The sequence below is a fragment of the Nothobranchius furzeri genome, chromosome 1 (genome assembly GCF_043380555.1).
Source record: "Nothobranchius furzeri strain GRZ-AD chromosome 1, NfurGRZ-RIMD1, whole genome shotgun sequence".
Lineage (NCBI taxonomy): Eukaryota > Metazoa > Chordata > Actinopteri > Cyprinodontiformes > Nothobranchiidae > Nothobranchius > Nothobranchius furzeri.
This window is the reverse complement of record NC_091741.1, coordinates 94,387,382-94,409,527: the sequence shown is the minus strand read 5'-3', so window position 1 is coordinate 94,409,527 and position 22,146 is coordinate 94,387,382. Positions and strand designations below refer to the sequence as shown.

Here is a 22,146-nt window from a genome sequence, read left to right as displayed (position 1 = left end):
ACTAAAAAAAGCAAAATGTGTACTTGTTGTGATCTGCAGCTTTGTATAATCTGTTTTAGAATTATTAGTAGACATCATTTACCCCATTTTAAGAAATTGTTGTGCTGATTTGACAATGACATCATTTAGCAAATTATTATGACTTTTGTGACAGCCAACGGCTACTTTCCTTACTGAGCAGTTGGTAAACCTGCAGCCAGCTCAATAGCGAGGCAACGTGTAGTTGAGGAGATGAAAAACAAAACAAATGTGGTTTTAACGCGGAGCTGCATCTCTTACAGATGGGAATCAGACTCAACAGCTTAAGAACGCCTCACTAAATGTCCGCCTTTTTGTACAAACTGAACTTAAAGTCCCTTCTACTCTGACATCACGCCTGCAGCAGCAACAGGTCCTGGCTAAAGCTGGACTGAGTCTGGCTTGAAAGTAAAAGTTTTCTATAAAGTTTTAAATGTCAAAAATCAGTCTGCATTTTGCCAAAACTGGCAAGAAACATTATTTAGCACTGCTGGCTCTCTAATAGCAGCACCATGTGCTTCCGACTGAGCTGCTACCACGCTTGTGCTAAGACCCCGCATGAGACTTTTTACAGTATGCCCGTGGGGTCATTGAGATTGATCATTCGTTTGGTATTGTCTCAACATCCCAGAATTCCATCCCAGCTTAGAGTCACTAAATCATAAACGATGAAGCTGAAGGATGCTTATGGTTTTTAACAGTTATCTATTGGGTTTGGGTGGTGTTTTCATGAGGAAATAATATCACATCGTAAAAAGCTCAAAAAAGGCTGCATGATGGCACAGTGGTTAGCACTGTTGCCTCACAGCACGAAGGTCGCAGGTTTGAAACTCGGCTGCGGCCTTTCTGCGTGGAGTTGCGTGTTCTCCCCATGCATGCATGGGTTTCCTCCGGGTACTCCGGTTTCCCCCACAGATCACAACAAGTCGCTTTGGAAAAAAGCGTCTGCTAAATACATAAACATAAACATCGAAACTTTTTTTGTAAAGATCCCTTGATCAGAGCTGTTCCTGGAGGACTCAGCGTGAGCTTAGAGGGGACAGTCTTCGCTGTAGCTGGTCCCAAATTGTGGAACTGTTTGCGCCACAAATCAGGAAGGCCTCCTCACTCGAACCTCTTTAAGAGGCCATATCATGGAAAATCCACTTTTTTGAGCTTTTTTCCATGTGATATTGTTATTTCCTCATGAAAACACCACCCAAACCCATTTTTTGATGCATTCGTGCACTTTCCTGTATCAGCTGCAAATTCAGCATTTTACTTTGAAAATTCTGAAAATGCCTGATGACTGACTGGCTTCAGGCATTTCTCCTCTCCCTTAAATCTTCTTTCCGGAGTATTTCTCTTATCCGATGGCACCATCTAGTGGCTGACAAGCGTATCACACAAAACCGCTGTTCCTCTGTTTAAGATCGCGACTTCACGTTTTTGTTTATGTATGTGCTTCTGTAGCCGACAAACGGAGCTAAAATACGTTGTTTTACGAGTATTATTCTCATGTCATGTGTTTTCACATATTTATATTTTAGAGACTTTCTTGCCCATGAAAAGTTCATCAACTCTGCATCAGCTGAGGTATTCCTTAAATTTGAAGCGTCTAAGCGGCAGTCTAACGCTACTGAGTAGGTCTGGTCGGCGCTCAGTTTCCTATTGCACGGAGCTCTGCCGGGCAGGGGGCGTGTGTAGCAAAAAAAAAAAAAAAGACACTCTTTTAAGTGCATTTTGTTGGAGTGGGCATGAGCAGAGCTTTACTGAATCGAAACGTTTCATTACCATGTGTAAATTCAGGCTGAATAAAAAACCTCATGTTTGAGACGAATGACATCTCAGTAGTGCCAACAGTAACATTTTATCGTGCATCGTGTCTACCTTTGCTCTCAAAGGTTTAAAATAACATGGATCCTAACCCTAACCCTGGAACCTTGAAATCATTGTTAAAGACCCACCTTTTTACTTTGGTTTAGAACCCATTTTGTGCTTTTTGCATTTTATAGAATTTTTCCTGCTTGAGTGTTGTTTTTACTTTACTCGTGCTTTTATTTTATCCTGTGTTCGGTACTTAGTTCAGTGTTGGCTGTTGTTAAAGTACATTATAAATGAAATTGGCTTTGCTTTTTAATAATTAGGACCAACTGCTTAGGTTGTAGTTGCTAGGAGTACATTCCGTTCCACCCTGTTTGATTTTATTTCAGCTACTTTGTTTTCTTTGCTCTGGTCTTATCCCTCGCATTAGCGTTTGAGTTTTTGTTATGCTCACAAAAGATTCCACATTTTCAGATTCCGTTTGAAAACGTTTGGATTTCCTTTATCTTGGCTGCTAAATGCCTCGTGACTGGCATCCTGAGAGACATCCACTCTTTTATTTGGGTTAATTAAGAATGTATAATTGAGTAACTTATCTTTATGGGTTTGTCTCGCTGAGGGGGAACATCACTGTGGCAAATGAGAATTGGCTGGGTTTATTGTGAGAGAGGAGAGCTGTGTATGCAGAATCTAAACATCCGAGTGCACAAACGGAGCACGAATACCACTGCTGGGTACGCTTGAGATAAAAGTCGTCTTTTATGCAGGTGCTTGCTCTGAATTGGTGCCACTGATGGAAATGTTTGTCCTCCAGCGCTCCGGTGAGGATCATCGACAGCTGTGTAACTACTTCGTGTTAACTAACTGGCCTGCTTCAGAAGAAACTACTATCAAATAGAATAAAAGATGTTATGTTATCTGTAAGGAGCTGCAATTTCTGTTTTTTTATAATGAAGATGAATCCATCTTGACTCGAGTCAGATACTTCCAAACTGCTGCAGAAAAAACGTTGGTCAGAGATCAAAAATCAAATATAAGTTGAATCGATTCACTGAAGAACTCAAACTACTCAACCAGAAAAGAAATCATTGATGCTAATTCTTTGCCTTGATGCTTCATTTAATCCACTCAGCCACATTTCAGTCAGAGGTAACCGTGCTTCACACTGATAACCATTACTGCTGCACAACAGCCTCGTTCTAATTCACGTTTGCCGCAGGTTTCATCCGATGGGGGAGGACAAAGAAGAGGTAAATCTGAGAAAAACAAACAGTAAAATGCTTAAACTTTGGAACTATTTCAAAAGAAGTGAAAGCAAAATTACTTTAAAGCATGTTTATCGTAAAAGCGAATGAGGCTACCATTAAAGTTTTAGCACCTTAACCTAAATCAGTTTTATTGGTGGCTGAGAAAGAAGCCAGGATGGTAAATGCGGATACACATAAAAGCTAGCCAAGGATTTAAATTTTATTTTGCAGCAATAAATAGCTTTCTGTACCCACACACAACCAGGCAGGAACAGTATGTCCCTCCAGCTGTGGCTGATCTCAACCAGATATTTACCGCGTTCTGCTCAAAAATAAGAATTAGAAAATAGGTTGAATAACACTAATGATCAACACTAAACACACGGCTATTTTTAGATATACTGACCTGTAAAAGGCACTGGGTGTCCAGTGGGGAATCACGTGATGTAAAAACTCACTTGGTTTGGAAAACATTAACAGGACGATGGTTGAGAAGTGCCGTGTCAGTCAGGGTGCCGGTTGTGCGTTTGTTTAATTTAAATAGACAGCCTTTGAATGAAAACGACAGCTTCAGCTGTATTTTTTAACCTCCTGCTTAATTTCAGCAGCTGAAACGTTTGAGTACCTAATAAGTCCAGCATTTCTCTTTAAATGGTAAATGGTTTATACTTGATATAGAGCCTTCTAGAATCCTAGAACCCCCCAGAGTGCTATACAGCACAATCAGTCATTCACCCATTCACACACACATTCACACACTGATGATGATGAGCTACGATCTAGCCACAGCTGCCCTGGGTTGCACTGACAGAGGTGAGGCTGCTGAGCTCTGGGGCTACCACTCCCTCGGCCACCACCAGCAGGCAAGGGGGGCTAAATGTCTTGCCCAAGGACAAAATGATACCATCGGACTGAGCGGGGCTCCAACTTGTAATGGTGCTTACACATTAGCTTCGGCACGAGCCCAAACGGTAACGAACGGCACCGGAATTTGGTTTCACACACAGGTCCGATTAGCGTTTTCGGTGCCGAAGCAACACTTTTCCTCAGACCTCCTCCCCAGCGGTCAGACTGGGACCGAGGCGACACTACGGACTGATTGGCTGGCTGAAATTACGCCTACCGCCTCCGATCTGCGAGAAGAATGAGCCAGCGGGGGGGTTCCCGCAGTTCGTTTTCATGCTGGATGCTGTTGAGTAAACTTGTGTCTGTAGCACGGAGCTGCCGAACCGGAGCTGTCGTTAAGTGTGGGAACGGGAGAAAAGAATAGCTTTGTGTGTGTGTGTGTGTGTGTGTGTGCATGCTCCTGTTCTCTTGCCCAGGAGAGCAGACAGCTGCTCAGGGGAAAAATCAGTGTGTGTATGTGTGTGTGTGGCACAATATTATGAGGATACACACAGCAAATTAATAAAATAATGTGGTTCAGAGTCTCCAAAAGCAACACAGCTCATGTCCGCCTTTTGCTTACCTTATGGAGTGGACCTTCCCGTGCATATTAAGCTCCGTCCACGGGCTCTGGGATTTACGCATTCTTGAGAAGTCCCTCTGGTTTATCTGTGAGCACTACACCGCCCGTACCAGCCCAAACTCAGGCCATCCAGCCCGACCAAACCCAGATCGTGCTGACGCTAATGTGTAAGTGTAACTTTCCAGTTACGGGCCAAACACTTAGCTTTTCTGCCACGTTGCCCATATTAATTTAAATGTCCTACGGGGATGAATTGGAGCTGGCCTGCTGCAGTGGCAGTCTGCATTTACATGTTCTATATGTAGTAAGTAAGTAAGTAAAGTTTATTTATATAGCGCCTTTCACAGATATAAATCACAAAGCGCTGTACAACATGAGTAAAATCAGGGCAAAATACCTCAAACCAATAAAAACATCATAAAACAATAGCAGTGACAACAATAGTAACCAAAATCAGGAGTAAAAAGAAAGTCAAGGTGTGAACAAGAACAAAGCCATCTTTTAGAATATTTAGCGGGGGAAAGCCTGGATGAAAAGGTGAGTTTTAAAATGTTTTGTGAAGACCTCTACAGATTTCAAGAGACGGAGATTTGAAGGCAGACTGTTCCAAAGTCTGGGGGCAATAGACTGAAAGGCCCTGTTCCCTTTGGTTTTTAGTCTGGTTCGAGGAACAGCCAGGAGGTTTTCAGATGTGGATCGGAGGTTCCGTGAAGTGGTGTGTGGGGATAAAAGCTCAGATAAATAGCTTGGAGCCTGGTTGTTAAGAGCTCTATAGGTCAGGACTAAAACTTTAAACTGAATTCTATATTCTACCGGGAGCCAGTGGAGGGACTGTAAAACTGGAGTGATGTGAGCTCGTCTGCTGGATTTGGTTAGAAGTCTGGCTGCTGCATTTTGGATGGCTTGAAGGCGTGAGAGGGAGGTTTTGCTGAGACCAGTAAAAAGAGCGTTACAGTAGTCTAAGCGTGATGACACAAAGGCATGGATTTTTTTTTCCAGATCTGCAGTAGAAACCAGTTTACGGACTTCTGAAATGTTTCTCAGTTGAAAGAAACAAGAGCGGGAGATGGTTTTGACGTGTGAGTCTAAACTTAAAGCTGGATCAAAAATAACTCTCAGGTTTCTAATGTTGGCCTTGGCTGATGGGCAAAAGGAGGCAATTTCCTGCTCGATTTTTGGCTGAAGTTCCGGGGGTGCAGAGATCAGGGTCTCTGTCTTGTTAACATTGAGGACAAGAAAGTTGCTGGACAGCCAGTTACTGATCTGGGTCAGGCAGAGTACAAGTGTGGCCAGCCTGTCCAACTGGTGTGGCATAAAGGACATATAGAGCTGTATATCATCAACGTAGATGTGGTAGGAGATGTCTGGGAAAGACTGAATGATGCCAGCTAGGGGAAGAATATAGAATGCAAATAGTAGAGGCCCTAGAACTGAACCTTGTGGAACCCCGCATGTTAGAGAGGCAGTATCTGAAGAGAAGGTTTCTGACTTCACTGTGAATGTTCTGTTGGTGATATAAGAAGAGAGCCAGTCTAGAGCAGAACCTGAAATCCCAGCCAGGGCCTTTAACCTGTTTAGTAGAACGTTGTGGTCTACAGTGTCAAAAGCTGCACTGAGGTCAAGCAGGACCATGCCAAAGCATTTCCCAGCATCAGCAGCCATCAGGAGGTCATTATGCACCCTTACTAGAGCAGTCTCGGTTGAGTGCTGCTTCAGAAAGCCAGATTGGAAGGGGTCAGAGATCTTTGACTTAGAAAGCCAAGATCTGAGTTGGGTTTCCACAACCTTCTCAAGTACTTTGCTGATGAAAGGTAGTTTTGAAATGGGCCTAAAGTTACTGGTGGAGCTGGCGTCAAGGTTGGGTTTCTTTAAGAGAGGAGTCACTTCTGCATTTTTAAAGTAAGATGGAACACAGCCTTGGCTCAGTGAGCTGTTGATTATAGTCAACAGAGATGGACTGATAGCGCCAAGGGACACGACTAAAACAGAGGGAGTTAAGATATCTGATGAGCATGATGAGAGCTTCATCTGACTGATTATTGAGGCTAAGTCATTTAGTGTAATTGGGGAGAAGGAGGTGAAATACTCTAAGCACTGGGGGGCCTCCCCTCCTGGGGGGGTGGGGGGGGGGGAATGCTGGATCTCAGATTCAGCACCTTGTTGGCAAAAAAGTGGAGAAAGGTGTTACAATCATCAGCTGAAGATAGCTGAGCCTGCTGTGGAGGAGAAGACACGATGCTGGAGATGGTATCAAACAAAAGCTTAGGATTATTCTTATTTTGACATATGATAGGTATTTATATGTAGGACCACACTCCTGCCACCATGTATATAATACACAAAGTACACATTGACAAGTGAATACCTGTGTATGTATATACAGGCGCTATTACAGAAAAAGGAAATGTACACCCGCCACTCTTTAAAGTCAGGGCAGCCGTTCATCCTGATGGCACAGAAACTTAAACAACTATTATTTAGCATTTTTTTAATGAACTTGTTGGGTTTACTTGTGTGTGTGTGTGCCAGGATACTCTGTTCTATTCTGACTACTGATTCTTGACTACATTCCCTCTTTCCATTTATATTTGGGTAAACGAAGCTATGAGTGGTTTTAATGTGTTTTCATTTCTTGCTTGATTAATTTTTTATTCCATTTTTCAGATAAAGGAACAATCTAATAAACGGATAATTCACAAATGTTACTAAAACCCATTCATTGTTTAATCACAGGACCAAATAATTATTCCACACAATCTTTCTGAGAGGAAACAGATTCCTCTTTTTCATGCCTCTGACTTAACGCATTACTTTGGGCCAATTTAATTTCACCACAAAATCAGCCTTTCAGCTGATGTACAGGATTAAACCACAAGGGTGGAAAACTCATTTCCCAGTGGCGGATTTACCAGCCTGGTATCACCAGTGATCCCACTGGATTCACTCATACAGGTGGAGGGAGTATTAATTGCTGAGTGATTGATAAGGGGCTGGATTTCCTTCCATCACTTCTGCTGCTGATGAGCCTCCAAGGGCAACATGAGACTCATCCCACCAGCTGAAACCAGCGGCTGGTGATTAATGCCTGTATATCTGATCTGCACCAACTCTAAATCAGGAGCTTTACATGTTAATGTAGATTGGAATCCGTCTAGTTGTTATTGCACAAAGAACATTTCTGTATCGATGCATTTGGTCACATACACTAAACCTTACGAATACTGGAGACACTTGAAAGATTCTTGCAATCTGTGTGAGTTTTAAAAGTTGCACTTCTACACTGACCCAGAATCCTCTGTGACATTTTGCTTTACAGATAAAAATTCTTGATGAATACCTCTTTTTGGTACAAGAATGGTGGCATTTTCAACATAATGCATCACTTTGCAGTCAAAATCCTGACACGACCTGCAACAGCATGGAGCGTAATGCCTGCAGTGGTGATAATGAAAAGCACCAGAGTGGCATTTCCTTCACATGATACCAGTTAATGTTCCCAAAAGGGGCCCATATTGCCTGATTGATGTATATTACTTACTTGTTGTCTAATTGTTTTGCCATCCATTACTCCTATGCTGTTTGTGTGGGAAGGGGTGACTGCAGCGTGCTATCTCAGCTCTGCAGCACAGCCAGGATGGGAAACAGAAGGTTGAGAAGATGATTTCAGGCCTTATTTTATTGTCTATTTAACAGACACAGATTCATAAATGGACGAACCCACAGATGATTCGCGCGCTGCGACCCGCTGCGCTCCTCTGTGAGAGCGGGGGGGGGGGGGGGGGGGGGGGGGGGGGGGGTTGCACACATTCAGCTGCTGTTTCTCACCAGTATCAGCTGATGGAGGGCTCTAGTTTCACTGCGCCGTTCGTGCCAGCGGACACGGTAGGGTAGGGTCGGGGGGCGGGGCATGACACGTAGCCTGGCGGCCCGCCAGGCTTATAAAGCGCTGGGGGAAGAAGCCATTCTAAATGTTTTCATCTCTAAGTTGTCCACAACAAACAGAAACAGTGTAGTTTAATTACCACATCTCTGATGCAAACAACTTAACTTAACTTAACTTAACTCTACACAAAATAATCCAGGAAACACGTCTTCTCCACTGAATCGACTCTCTTGGCTGTGACAGAAGCCCTAAAATAATCCAGAATAACACGAGGGTCCTCTGGACTGATCCTGACTTATTCTCTGCATTTGATTTCAACCGTGGCATACTTTCGTCCATACTGTCTCACAGGTCATCACAGGGCTCCCCCAAGGCCCAGTTTTGGGACCTCTTCTGTTTGCCATTTACACCAGCTCACAGGGTCCGATCATCCCATCACATGGTTTCTCCTACCACTGCTGCTGTGGGTATGCTATCCTTTATTCCCACCTGATGACCAGAAGGCCACAGCACGTCTTCCACACTCTCTCTAACATATCTACACGGGGGAAAGCCCATCATATTTTCTCATATTTTGCCTCTACCATCACACCAGTTTGATTTCATTTGCAGTATTTTTCCGCTTTCCTGAAACTTTTTGTTCTTCTTGGATTAAATTTCTCCGAATCACTTCCACCACCCTTCTGCTTGTCTGGATCTATGTTCTCCAATCACTGATTTACTTTGTTGGCACATTTCTGTGGCAGTAAAGCGTATTACAATCTGTGGCTTGAAACTTTGCAGCAGAAAATTCAAGAACAAATATTTTACTGTATGTCCTGTAATTGCATCAGTGTTAGAACGTATAATTGTTTAATTATTGATAATCACACATGTAGATGCCCTTGGAAGGAAACGGCCCTGCTCCTTACAAATGTGTCACATTCTGGTTTGTGTTTCCTATCACACATCAGGTGTAGTTTTTATGCTGTTCTTGCTCTTTTACTCTGTTCAGAAAGCAACATCTCACATAAAGCATTGATCTTATTTCCTTCAGACTTTCCCATAAAAAAATAAATCAGACCACCACTTCCACAGTAACTTTTTGAAAGTTAGTAATTCTTTCAGCATCTAAATCTGACCTTGGTCCTGACAGAGTTTGGCAGGGAGGGTTTGTCCATTTCTTCATATGAATTTGGTCTCTGAGAATCCTGTTTACTTTTCATTTCCAGTCGCTTCTAAGAGGAACAGAAGAATTTGATGCACTGAAGCAAGGTTGTTCTCATTAGTCTCTGTATCCACAAGGAGCTGGCCCAGATAAACCTGCTCAGCAAGTCTTTCCCCGAAGAGCTGCAGTTACTGTGCTAGATATGCAAAACCACGCTAGCAAAGAACGGAACAAGCACAGTGGTGGGAAGATTTAAAGTCTGTTTTGTTGTTCAGAGAGCTGCAGATCAATTAACCCCCCATCCCCCCCCGAAAACTGTGTGTGTGTGTGTGTGTGTATGTGTGTGCGTGTGTTAATTGTGACAGAATTGAGCTGAGGGAAACCTTGATAGAAGACTAACATTTGCCTTGATATGCATACACACCTAAACACACACACACACACACACACACACACACACGCGCACACACACACGCGCGCGCACACACACACACACACGGGCGCACACACACACACACACACACACACACACACCCACACACACACACACACACGCGCGCGCGCGCACACACACACACACACACACACACACACACACACACCTTTGGTCCTTTGTGGAATGTAAATTAATGTTACATAAAAAAGTAAAGAGGCGAGCAATCAGCTAAACTCACCTTGGTCAAGAGACTTGGCAGGAGCCCAGCTTTTGAAGTAGTCATCCTGCGTGAAAACACACATGCACACACACACACACACACACACACACACACACACACACACACACACACACACACACACACACACACACACACACACACACACACACACACACACACACACACACACACACACACACACACACACACAGAGAAACAGGGTTTGAAAAATAACAGAAATAAGACAGATATTTTGTTAAACACAAAAGTGAAGACCTTAAAATGCTAAACCCCACGTATAAGAAGCCCTTTAAAGAGTGCTTTTCTTTCATATTTAATTGTTTTTGTCATGCTAAATTAATAATTCCAGCAGAACCAAAAAGAAAACGCCTGGTGGTTTTGCTTCTTTGGGCGTTTATAAATAGCAAAGAAACCTGCAGGGGAAGCGCTAAACCATCACAGGAGATGAAAACACACATTAACATTCAACAACAAAGAAAAAGGAAGTGTTGTTTTAACACCCAAATGCAGCCATCTTGGTGATGACTGCTTTCAACACCTTCTTTGGTAGGATTTAATATTTCTGTGAGATGGACTGTGGCTGGATCGCATGTACCTCATGAAACATTAGCTACACTATAAAACATGTCTTTGAACCTTTTGTTGTATTTTTGTTGGCTGACTATGATTTACTCATGTTTATGTTTTATATTCTCATGAGTATGGGCACTCTCAGACCTTTATTTATAGCTTTAAATTAATTTTATTTGGTATACAAACGTGTTGTTATTAGAAAGTATCTACCTCAGCATACGAAATAGTTGTACACTTAAGCACCTGAATTCAGAATCGCCAAATGATCACATAACCTGTGACTTTTAAAATAGTTTAAGCTTCTAAGATGAACCCAGCAATGTTGTTTACAGACATAACCACTTTATATTTTTAATCCTCAAGCTTAATGTTGTGAGAAAAAATGGATTTTAACTGAAATGTGACATGCTCCTTGCTCAGTTTTTAAAGTCTAAGTAGGGGCGATCCGTCTAAAATACCAACATAACACGCTTCATCTGTTGTGATAGAAAAGGCCATTATGTGATGATAAAGTGTAGAGCACAAACACATTCACAACACTGAGTGGTGGTGATTTTTACAGTTCAAGTATCACCTAGAGTAAACCATATGTTTGTCAGCGGGGAGGGAGCCGATGTCGCTGACACTATGTGGAGGAGGGAGGGAATCCTGCTGCTCTGAAACTGGAATCTATACGTACTTTATTACAGAATAAGAGGGATAGAGGTGGGGGTGGTCAGGTGGATGGAAGTCCAAAAAATATCTAAAAAAAGGTCAAACAAATACAAACATTGCACAAGAAATAAAACGTGTCAACACTGAAGCCATTATCTCATCAGCCTGCATTCTAAAGCTGGTTCTACAATTGCAGGGTTTTTACCATTTTTGTGGCAAAGTTTTCAAAATGCCTCCAAACATGTGTAAGGGTTAACAATTTCCTCAAAGCCTCAGATGCCGTCAGCAACACAAATAGTCACAGAGTCATCAGCTGTTTCTGGGAACCTTCTCAATGAAGCTTTTGTGTATCATGGCTACAGGGAGAGGGGCCCAGTCAGATGGAGAACACTGTATCAGAGATAGACCTGGGACCAGACAACCATAAAATACATTATTATACTCTATACTATATAACATGAATTGGATCTAGGTGATAAAGATGTGATACTGACTCCTATTTTTCTATTCAAATCAGTGCAGTTAAAAAAATGCACACACACACACACACACACACACACACACACACACACACACACACACACACACACACACACACACACACACACACACACACACACACACACACACACACATATATACACACATATGCCCAGAGCCCTAAAGAACCCGGGGGCCCTGCCACCTCAGTGACCTCAGCGCCAGAGATTGAAAAGCCTGACGCTGGAAGACGTGCCCGTGGGATTCAGGAGGTCTTTCAAGTACTTCACCTACCGATCCACAGCATCCAAAGTCAAAGACAGCAGCACATTGTCTACTGTAAACAGTGTTGATAGTACACAAGTTTCCCCTTCTTAGACACTGGATGTTGGACCAGAATCTTTCACCATGGCCTCACCAAACTCTTCCCAACTCAGGCTGTTTCCCCACCAGTGAGGTCACATTACACATACCAAGAGCTAGCTTCTGTAGCCAAGGATCAGACCTCCAAAGTTCGGCTACCACCCATCTCACATTGCACCCGACCCCTATAGTCCCTTCCATGAGTGGTGAGCCCGTGGGACATGGGAAGGGGGACCTACGTCTCCTCTTCGAGCTAGGCCTGGCTGGGCTCCTGAGTGAAAGCCTAGCCAACACTCGCTTGCCAACGTGCCCCACCTCCAGACCTGGCTCCAGAGGGGAGCCCTGGTGAGAAAACTAATTTCCATGTATTGTGATCCTCATAAGGGGTCTTTGGGCTGCACTTTATCTGATCCTCATCTGTGAACCTACCAGAGGCATAATCAGATCAATGTTATGATATTTTTAAATAATTTTTTAAATCTTTTTATTTTATATCTTAGAATTTTAGTTTTTGTGAAGCGTCTCACCATTTTTATCTTGAGAGGCGCTATATAAAAGAATGTTTCTTATCTTCTAATGCTCCAGACAACCTAGCTCCTAGAATCATTGGGACACTTAAGCAACTTCTCTGCTTTTTAAACATGTCTGAATGATTCTGACACAGGGCTGTACAGTGCCACATATGTCACATATGTGATGAAAAAAACTCTGTGCAATAAACTATTTTTAGAGGTAGCACTCGTGCATAATTTCTTCAAGGTACTCCCCCCTCGGAACTTTATTGAACAAATCATACCTGCAAACTTGTTTTTGAAGTCAAATATGGAGTTTATGTGAATCGCATAAATCCAAAGACTTTTTGTTTTGAGGAGATGAAGGTCCTCTGTCGGGTTTCAGTCACTCTTTATGAAAATCAATCAGACAAAGGAGGGGAGCTTCAGCTTCTTCACAAACTATCTTTGTTCTAGCATGTATGCCACATTATGTCATTTGACCAAAATACAGTCGCGCTCTCACTACTGTCACAGTGGTTTTGAGCTAAACGTTTGTCCAATCAAACAAAATCACCACTGAATAACATGGTTTACTGTCAAGGACTCCTTTCGGCCTTCATAGATTTTCCTCCGAGGCTCTTGTTTCTTTTTGCTTTTTGGGAGTTGAGTTCAGAGTAAACACTGCCAGTATTTATCCCATTAAAACCTAATAACATAAATACTTTTTTTTTTCGGTTAAAAATGGCCAGTAGGCTACTACAGCCTTCCCAGTATGAATCTGGGCACCGGAAGATTTAAGGACGCAGGAGAAACATGTAATGAGATAATTTCATAAAATTGTAACATTTCTACTTTCTTTACAGAGTCAGATAAACATTTTACCTTTAGCAGTGGTTATTACAGTATTCAAGCAAACAGCTGAGATAAAGCTGCATTTACCTGCAGCTGCAGCCCTTTCTACACATTTAATCACTACCAACTCAGCAGCACTCATGAGACCACACCAATAACTTCATAAGGATGATAATATTTGTTTGAATGCTGTTTACAGTTCAGCTATTCATCAGCTTCAGCTGAGTTTCAGCATCCAGCATTCAAACAGCATTTCTGTAAGAAATGCAATTTATCAGATGTTTTCATGTTTGTTGTTCCGTGAATTACTGTCATAATAATTTTTAATGAATAAATAGCATTTTTGTCAGGCATATAGTATTTTTCTGAGCAGAAGAACCTTGTGGTATAAAATGATTTTCATTTTGCAAAAAAAAAAAAAACACATTGATAATTTATTATAAAATTTTATTCCAAAATATTACTTTTACTAGCAGCAAGAAGTGTGTAAATGTCAGAGCAGGTCACTACAAATCATAACTGGCTCATTTAAAACATGTCAAGTTTTTGCACCGTCGCTTGTTTTCTTTAGATACATTATTAGGATTTGTTAGTGTGTTTATAAGAACAACTTTTGGTTTTTAAAGATTACCACAGAATTTTTATGCTGGCGCTATACACGTTTTTGTTCTATACTGCAAAACCTAGATATGATGGCTACCAGCCTGGCCATTGGGATGCAGGAGCCAGGATCACCCAGCCCTGGTGATCAGCCTGACACCACCCCTCCTCCTCCTCTCTTCTAGGATGCTGAAGAGCACAGCTGAGCTGAATCCTGCTGATGACCCACACCTGGGATAAAAAGGCTGTGCCTTCAGCAGTCTGAGGCAGCAGTGCAGGGGTTCTGCTGTCCTCCAGGCTTCAGAGTTTGTTTTAAACCCCTTTGTTTTTGAAGAGTTTTAACTTTCATAGTTTTAACTCCGTGTTGATGAGCCTTAAAGAGTTAAAGCTCTGAGTGGGATTGTTTTAAAGGTTAACTTGGTGATGCAATTGTATTGACTTTGGTTTTAAAACACCTTCTGTTTGGTAAAACTTTTAACATAAGTTTTAACCAGGTGTTTTTAATGGTGGTAACTGCTCTTTTAAGCTTAACCTTTTTGAGGGTTTTGTTTTGCATTACCTTAGCAATGCTCGCCATCTGTTTGCACTTGTTTTTTTGAAACTTTTATAACAATTAAACCCATTTTAACTCTACTGTCGCATTTTATGTTACCCCCTCCTTCGCATTTTAACATTTCCTGTCGGGGATGTAACATAAATGGGGGCTTGTCTGGGATATTTTTTTAAAAAGCAGACCGTGAAGGAATGTACAATCCCTTGGTGGTGGTATTTTAATGGTATTTGTTTTAAGGTTTTAAGCAACAGATGGCTTTGTGGATGACTGGCGGGTGCTTCTGGAGGCCCCGCCCCTGCCGGAGGATCCACTGCTGGATGGGCTCTCAGAGTCTACGAGCCTGATCCAGCCCAGCAAGGGAGGAGGTGGAGGGGCGGTGTCAGGCTGATCACCAGGGCGGGGTGATCCTGGCTCCTGCATCCCAATGGCCAGGCTGGTAGCCGTAACACTTAAACCTTTGTAGCACCAGCACTACCAGCTAAAAATGTTACCGCACGGCCCTGACTGATGGCACACTCTTTTGTGGAGTCAGAGTAAATCAAAGTAAGCATGAAGAATATGCCAGAGTTTGGTGTTGTGAGAAGTAAACATTCAGGCCTTCCTTCCGGGGAAGCCATGCATACAGAGGCAGACATGCACCCCGGACGGTGTCGTGAGGACACATGTGCCTAAACCCCCCTGCCGGAACAGAGGAGCACCCGGAGTACTGTCCTGGAGGATGGACGGCGGTCGAGTGCGGAGGAGCGTGGGTGCCCCTCCCTCCACACATGTGCGGCGCGCGTACAGGTGCCACTGAGTCCGGTCGGAGTCTTGGACAGAGGAGGGGGTTCGCCAGCAGCATGGACAGCAGCAGCAGCGGAGGGAGAGATCCGCGGCCGGAGAGGCCAGGGCACGGAGTGCAACACAGCAGGTGGGCAGAGTGAAGCCTGATTTATGCTTCTCCATCTGCGTCAGTGCAGAGACACGCAACGCCATTATCCGTCCTTGCGTAGGGCTCCGGCAGGCCCGCAAGTACGTACGGAAAAGAGAGCCGAGGATAACTAGCGGCAGACATGGAGAAGCTTGACGAATACCTCGCGAAAAAACTCTAAAAATATGAACGTTTAATTCTCCCGTGACTGGAGGAGTGAAAAGATGCGCAGCAAGCGTTTTATTTGTGGACGGAAATGACAGGAAACGTGGGTTTAGAGGTGGGGAGCGCATGAAGCGGTGGGAGAATGAGAGGCAAATATGCCCATGTTAAAAGTCTCTTATATACACAAAAACACAATATAAACACACTATCTTGGACCGATACATGACATGATACCACAGAACAGTGTGACGCCCTCTGTTGTCCTGTCAGGCAATATTGCTTTGCAACACTCTCCAGGAGACGGAGAAGTAAAAGAGCAAAACGCTTCCATCAATCCGTGCGTGTCTGTCCCCTGCGGAGCTGACGGAGAAGCATAAACCAGGCTTTACTCTGCCCCTGTGCGTAAGTAATTGAGCAGTGCCTGGCAGTGTTTGGAGTTTGCTGTCTCCCTGTGCGTGGTCTGGTGCTGGGGACCTTTTACTGCCAGATTTGTTGTGTGCCACAGGGGCCGGACCGAGGAGGAGGATTGGATCCACCCTGCGGCGATCCTGTGGTTCTCCGAAGACGACGCGTACCGCAGGAGGGTGGGGTCATAAAGGCTTCCCTGTCGAGCTCACGCAGGGCTGGACTGGACTGCTTTGGCCCCTGAGGCCCAGCACAGATTTATTTTAGGAGTTTCATTTTAGGCATCATCATCATCCGTGAACTTATGGAATAAATTCCTTTTTTTTTTTTTTTTGCTTTTGTGGTTGCACTGCTTGCCTTGTTTTAGAACCTTTTGATAATATTTTAACTTTTGTACCTTTTTACTAGTTTCATCTGTGAACCTATTTTAATCTCCTTTTAATATTAGTGGCACCATCCATCCACCCCGATCGTGTCACATTCGTATGACAGCAATGTTACCAAATAACTAACCGAAAGAAAAAAAAAAAAACTATTTCTCTAATTTTAATGCTTCAGAATGTCAATAGGCTGGTGAACAAACCTTCAGAATTGATCAAAAACATGAAATCTATTAAATCACCAGAGCAAGATTTAACATGCTAAACACGGTGCTGAGCCTGATCAGGCCTCAAACCTGCAGAGCATTTAAATGAGCCATAACTCTCCAGTTACTTAAACGAGAGTCAGACAAACACTTTGGTCTCTGGAGAGTCCATGGAGGTGCAGAGAAATGTTTCAGAACAGCAATAACACATTCAATAACCAAAGACTATACTTACCTCAGCTTCCTTTAAATAATTGCAGAGGGCAGAGCAAAAATAGAGGGGGAAAGAGAAGAAAGGTCAGTAATTATGGCACAGTAGGCTGCGTATCACATCTATTACTACTCCATCTCACTCTTCTGAATACTGAGCTTAACTTGAACGATCCATTTACAATACCAATAACACACACACACACACACACACACACACACACACACACACACACACACACACACACACACACACACACACACACACACACACACACACACACACACACACACACACACACACACACAGAGTGGTGATGATATACAACGTAGTAGCAACAGCTACCCAGGGGCTCACTGACAGAAGGAAGGCTGCAGCGCACAGGCTTCCCTGGTCCCCCTGACGGGTTTAACAATGGCAACCTACCAGATACAGTTCAAACTCCTAACCCTTGAGCCGCTGTCCCCCCAACAACACTATAGCTATGCTAAACGTGTTAAAGTAGTCATTCAGTCATTTTCTAAACAAATCTTTGGTGGTCTCTAGTAGTGCCTTGTGAGTCATATTCAGTGTAAAAACGTCTCTCATGCTCCTGCTTCAGGGAGTGGGGGTGGAAAACAGCGGGATTATGAGTCTGACTAAAATCCATGATATGCAAACATCTCACTTCTGATTGGTTAATAGCAACATGCCTCTTCTACTACCTTCCTTAGCTTTTTATGTTGTTGATGTTTCATTTCTATTAATACCACAAGCTCAAACCTGTTCTGCCATGTTGTGGAGTTTTTTTTTGTTGTTGCTAACAGATAGCATCTACTAGCCAAGATACAGCCTTCAGCCGTCACATGCCAAAGTGAGCAAGTTTCCCTGTCTTTTCCTTAATGTAGGAGGTTGAAAACTAATTCTGTGTTCAACATCAAAATGCAACTCAGAGTGACTGATCATATTTAAAAAAGCACCATTAACTACCCCTGAACTCACGAAGACCACTGCAAAATAAGAATATTAAAGAATAGAAATGTTAATTTAGCAAAGATGGACATAATTTTATTCATTCACAGCATTTGACGACTAAAGTCATAATTTTAAATTTAACCGCTTGCTGCCATTGACGACTTAAGTCGTCAATTGCATTTTTTTATGGGGCGGGAGTCAGAACGAGCCCTCGCACCGTGAGAATTAACATCACATCTCTAAAGCTGATCTTCATCCGCGTATGTCACACGTCACATGACCAGAAAGCAGAAAATCCATGAATTAGGAGATCGTTTTGGGAAGCTGCTATGAAAAAAGCGAGGTGTTAACCAGAAAAGCTTCTACAACTCACAATTCAACAACAGATTGTGAAACAGTGGATAACGCTAGAAACACATTGATTGTTCCTGATGTAAGAAGTGAGTGTACTCTTTGTTTTGGTAGTTTTGGTGTTTACATGATCTTGATTATATATATATATATATATATATATATATATATATATATATATATATATATATATATATATATATATATATATATATACATATATACATATATATATATATATATATATATATATATATATCTGATTTATATATTTACACAATTTATATATATATGTATATATATATATATGTATATATATATATAAATATATATATATATATATATATATATATATATATATATATATATATATATATATATATATATATATATATATATATATATATATATATATAGCGCATAATCCCCCAAAAAGGTGCTGACCACGCTGGTTTTCAGTGATTCACAGAATATAACTCCGGTTAGCATATCTGACTCAGATCCTGTGCAGTGGATGCATTTGCTGTCTTGTTTATTTCACTACCATCTGGGCAGTTGGTAATTTGTTGTTTTTTTCCAATGAGTTTATTTGACCTGCGGCTACAACGGCGTCGTGCAAAAACATGTTACATCTGTTCACAGAACTCTTACTGTACATGAGCTGTTAGCTGAAGTTCACGTGTTGCTGTTAACCCTATTACTATTCAGTTGAAGTCACATTGGTGACCTTTTTGTTCAAAAGTCCCTCGTTATATTTTTATGAGCTCATCTCTAAGGCATTAACCGTCTCCTTTGCTCGCAGTGACACTGTCCCAATGTCAACCAAACCTTTCAAAGAGATTACAAGGAGATAAAACTCTGCCATTATCATTGTACCTTCTTTGATGAAACTGGTGTTGCAATGCTCAGCATCGAGTGTAACAATGATCAAATTCTGTTCAAAGTTGTGAACACTCTGCAAGAGCTTGTTGCCGAGCAAAATTCAGCTTTTGTTTGTTTGCTGAACCGGAACTCTATTTAAAAGGATTGCAGCCATCAGTTGAAGTGTAATCTTTTACTAAATAATGAGACTGGATGTGGGATTGCATGGTGGTGCAGTTGGTAGCACTATTGCTTTTCAAAAAGGTTGCAGATTTAAATTATGGCTGTGGCCTTTCTTAGCTGAGTTATGTTCTCATCATGCACGTGTGGGTTCTCGTACACATTAGAGTAATTGGTGAGTAAATTGTCCTTAGGTGTGAGTGTGCCTGTGACTGGTTGTTTGTTTCTGCACGTCCCATTGATGGACTGGTGACCTGTCCAGGGTTCCCCCCTGATGACTGCTGGAATTAGGCCCCACCTCCCTGCTACCCTACTGAGGAAAAGCACTCAAAGTTAATGAGTGAGAAAGTGATGAACTGAATGTGATGTTCACTTAGTTTAATTTGGGATAATTGCATGTTTGGTTTTAAACACATCTGCATCAAAGTGAGTGATTTCATGAAAGATTGCTGTTCAGCACCTAGATAATCCAGGTAATCTGGGCTCTGCTGGGGCTGTGTGCTGACCCAGAGGAAGAAAATAAATAGAAAATCAGCAAACTGCAAGTCCTACATAACAGTTTCAATATCCAACTTAGTGCCATTTAACTGTACCATTTAGCTTGGAGCTGTTCATGATTAGCTGCATGATAGAAAGGTGTTCAGGTTCTGTAGCTGCAAAATACCCAAACCATCGGCCCTCATGACTGTGCACTATAAGGTGTTCTGATGTGTTTGTGCTGATAGGCTGCGACTGGATTTCACCAAATGTGTGTGGTGGTCTTCCATGTAACTTCTATACTTTCTACTTCTATGTTGCAGCAGAGAGACTGTGGCTGATTTTAGACACAGACAGACAGACTCAGCATCTATACTATATTTCTATACTAGCATCTATGACTTTTTGTGGGTGACAGTGGCACAGGTGTTAGGCTCTCACCCCATAATCTGAAGGTTGCAGGTTCCAGACCTGCTCATTCTGCTGCTGTTGTGTGCTTGGGCAAGACATCTAACTCACCTTGCCTGCTGGTGGTGGTTGGAGGGACCGGTGGCACATGTGTACGGCAGACTCGCCTCTGTCAGTGTGCCCCAGGGCAGCTGTGGCTACAATGTAGCTCATCACCACCAGTGTGTGAATGTGTGTGTGAATGGGTGAATGACTGATGGTGTTGTAAAGCGCCTTGGGGGGTCCCAGAACTCTAGAAGGCACTATATCAAATACAGGCCATTTATAAAGGGATAACACATTTATGCTTTAGTTTCTGATTGTACAAACCAGACCTCATGATTACATTATGTTTCAGTCTTGTATTAAAATTAAAAAAATATCAGTCCCAATCCTGCATCTCTCCTGTTTTCATTGTTTTGAATGTATCGCAAGTTCAGAACAAATTGGGGGCTTGTCCGGGATCCCAACAGGGGGCCTTCTGTCATCAATTATCTAACATCTTCACCTTGGCCTCATTTGGATAAAGGAACGTATGGTTTGCTTAAATATTACAAAGCAAATCTAAGCTGTGCCACCCTGTGCTTTTTAGAGATTACTTTTCTATTTTTAAAACTTTGGCAACCATTCAAAACAACCCACACTTGCTCAGTCCTTTCTCCTTTTGGACTGTCATGAACTTTAACATTTAGCATTCTAACTGAGGGCTGCAGAGCTCAAATGTAGCTCTTCGGTTTCATTGCAATTTCTCTGAGCACCGAAGAGTTTGACCTCAGGTTGAACCTGCTCAGACGTCTACCCCTGAGAGGATCCAACAAGCCTTCAGTGTTTTCCACTTGTAAATAATCTTTCACACTGTAGGATGATGGACAAATTGTTTGGAAATGGCCTTATAACCCTTCCAAGATTGACAGGTGGCAATTGTTTTCCCTAGTATCATTGTTGATGCCTTTTCTCCTGGGATTGTGTTAATACACACTCAAATGCTCCAGATCAACTTGCTGCCAAAACAAACAATGTTTGTGACTTTTAGAAAGCGAAACAGAGGCAATCTCATCAGTGAGGGCCTACAACCATGCCAGAGGAGGCATCCTAATGTACATCATTACTCAGGGCTGAAGCTCTTTGTTGGACCACACTGGTGGAATTAATAATAAACCTGATACAATCAGGCATGGGGTTGTTTGTTTTGGTGGAGTTTGTGAATGGGAATTAGAATGTGTGTCCAAAGAGAATAGTATCTTCCCAAAATACATTTTTGGCCTTTTTAAAAGCCCTTTCTGAATTTTAAAGTCATTACATGAAATCATTTGTTGTCTAATCTATGATAAACTGAGTTCTGTTGCCAGCTTTATTGTATTATTACACTTTTTGCAGCTAATCATCAACTGCATGCAGTGAGATTTACAGCGATTAAAGTAAGGATATTATTGCAAACCAGCAGGAGGCTGCTGAAACTTGACTCAGAAATCTAATCAGACAAATTCACATTGCTGTTCTTATTGTGGAGACCACGAGTATAAATATAGAGAATTTTCACGTTTCCCATCTACAGTGGTGTGAAAAACTCTTTGCTCCCTTCCTGATTTCTTATTCTTTTGCATGTTTGTCACACAAAATGTTTCTGATCATCAAACACATTTAACCATTATTCAAAGATAACACAAGTAAACACAAAATGCAGTTTTGCAATTATGGTTTTTATTATTTAAGGAGAGAACAAAATCCAAACCTACATTGCCCTGAGTGAAAAAGTAATTGCCCCCCTTGTTAAAAAATAACCCAAC

General features: G+C 42.2%; 1 protein-coding gene across 1 annotated transcript in view; it reads right to left on the bottom strand.

Moving 5' to 3' along the window:
- The window catches only part of spock1 (SPARC (osteonectin), cwcv and kazal like domains proteoglycan 1), a 202,576-nt gene that overhangs the window by 90,063 nt on the left and 90,367 nt on the right, over positions 1–22,146 (bottom strand). Inside the window, exon 5 of the mRNA XM_054739040.2 lies at positions 10,241–10,286. Within this exon, the coding sequence (XP_054595015.2) occupies positions 10,241–10,286 (46 nt within the window). The remainder of the gene's footprint in view (positions 1–10,240; positions 10,287–22,146) is intronic.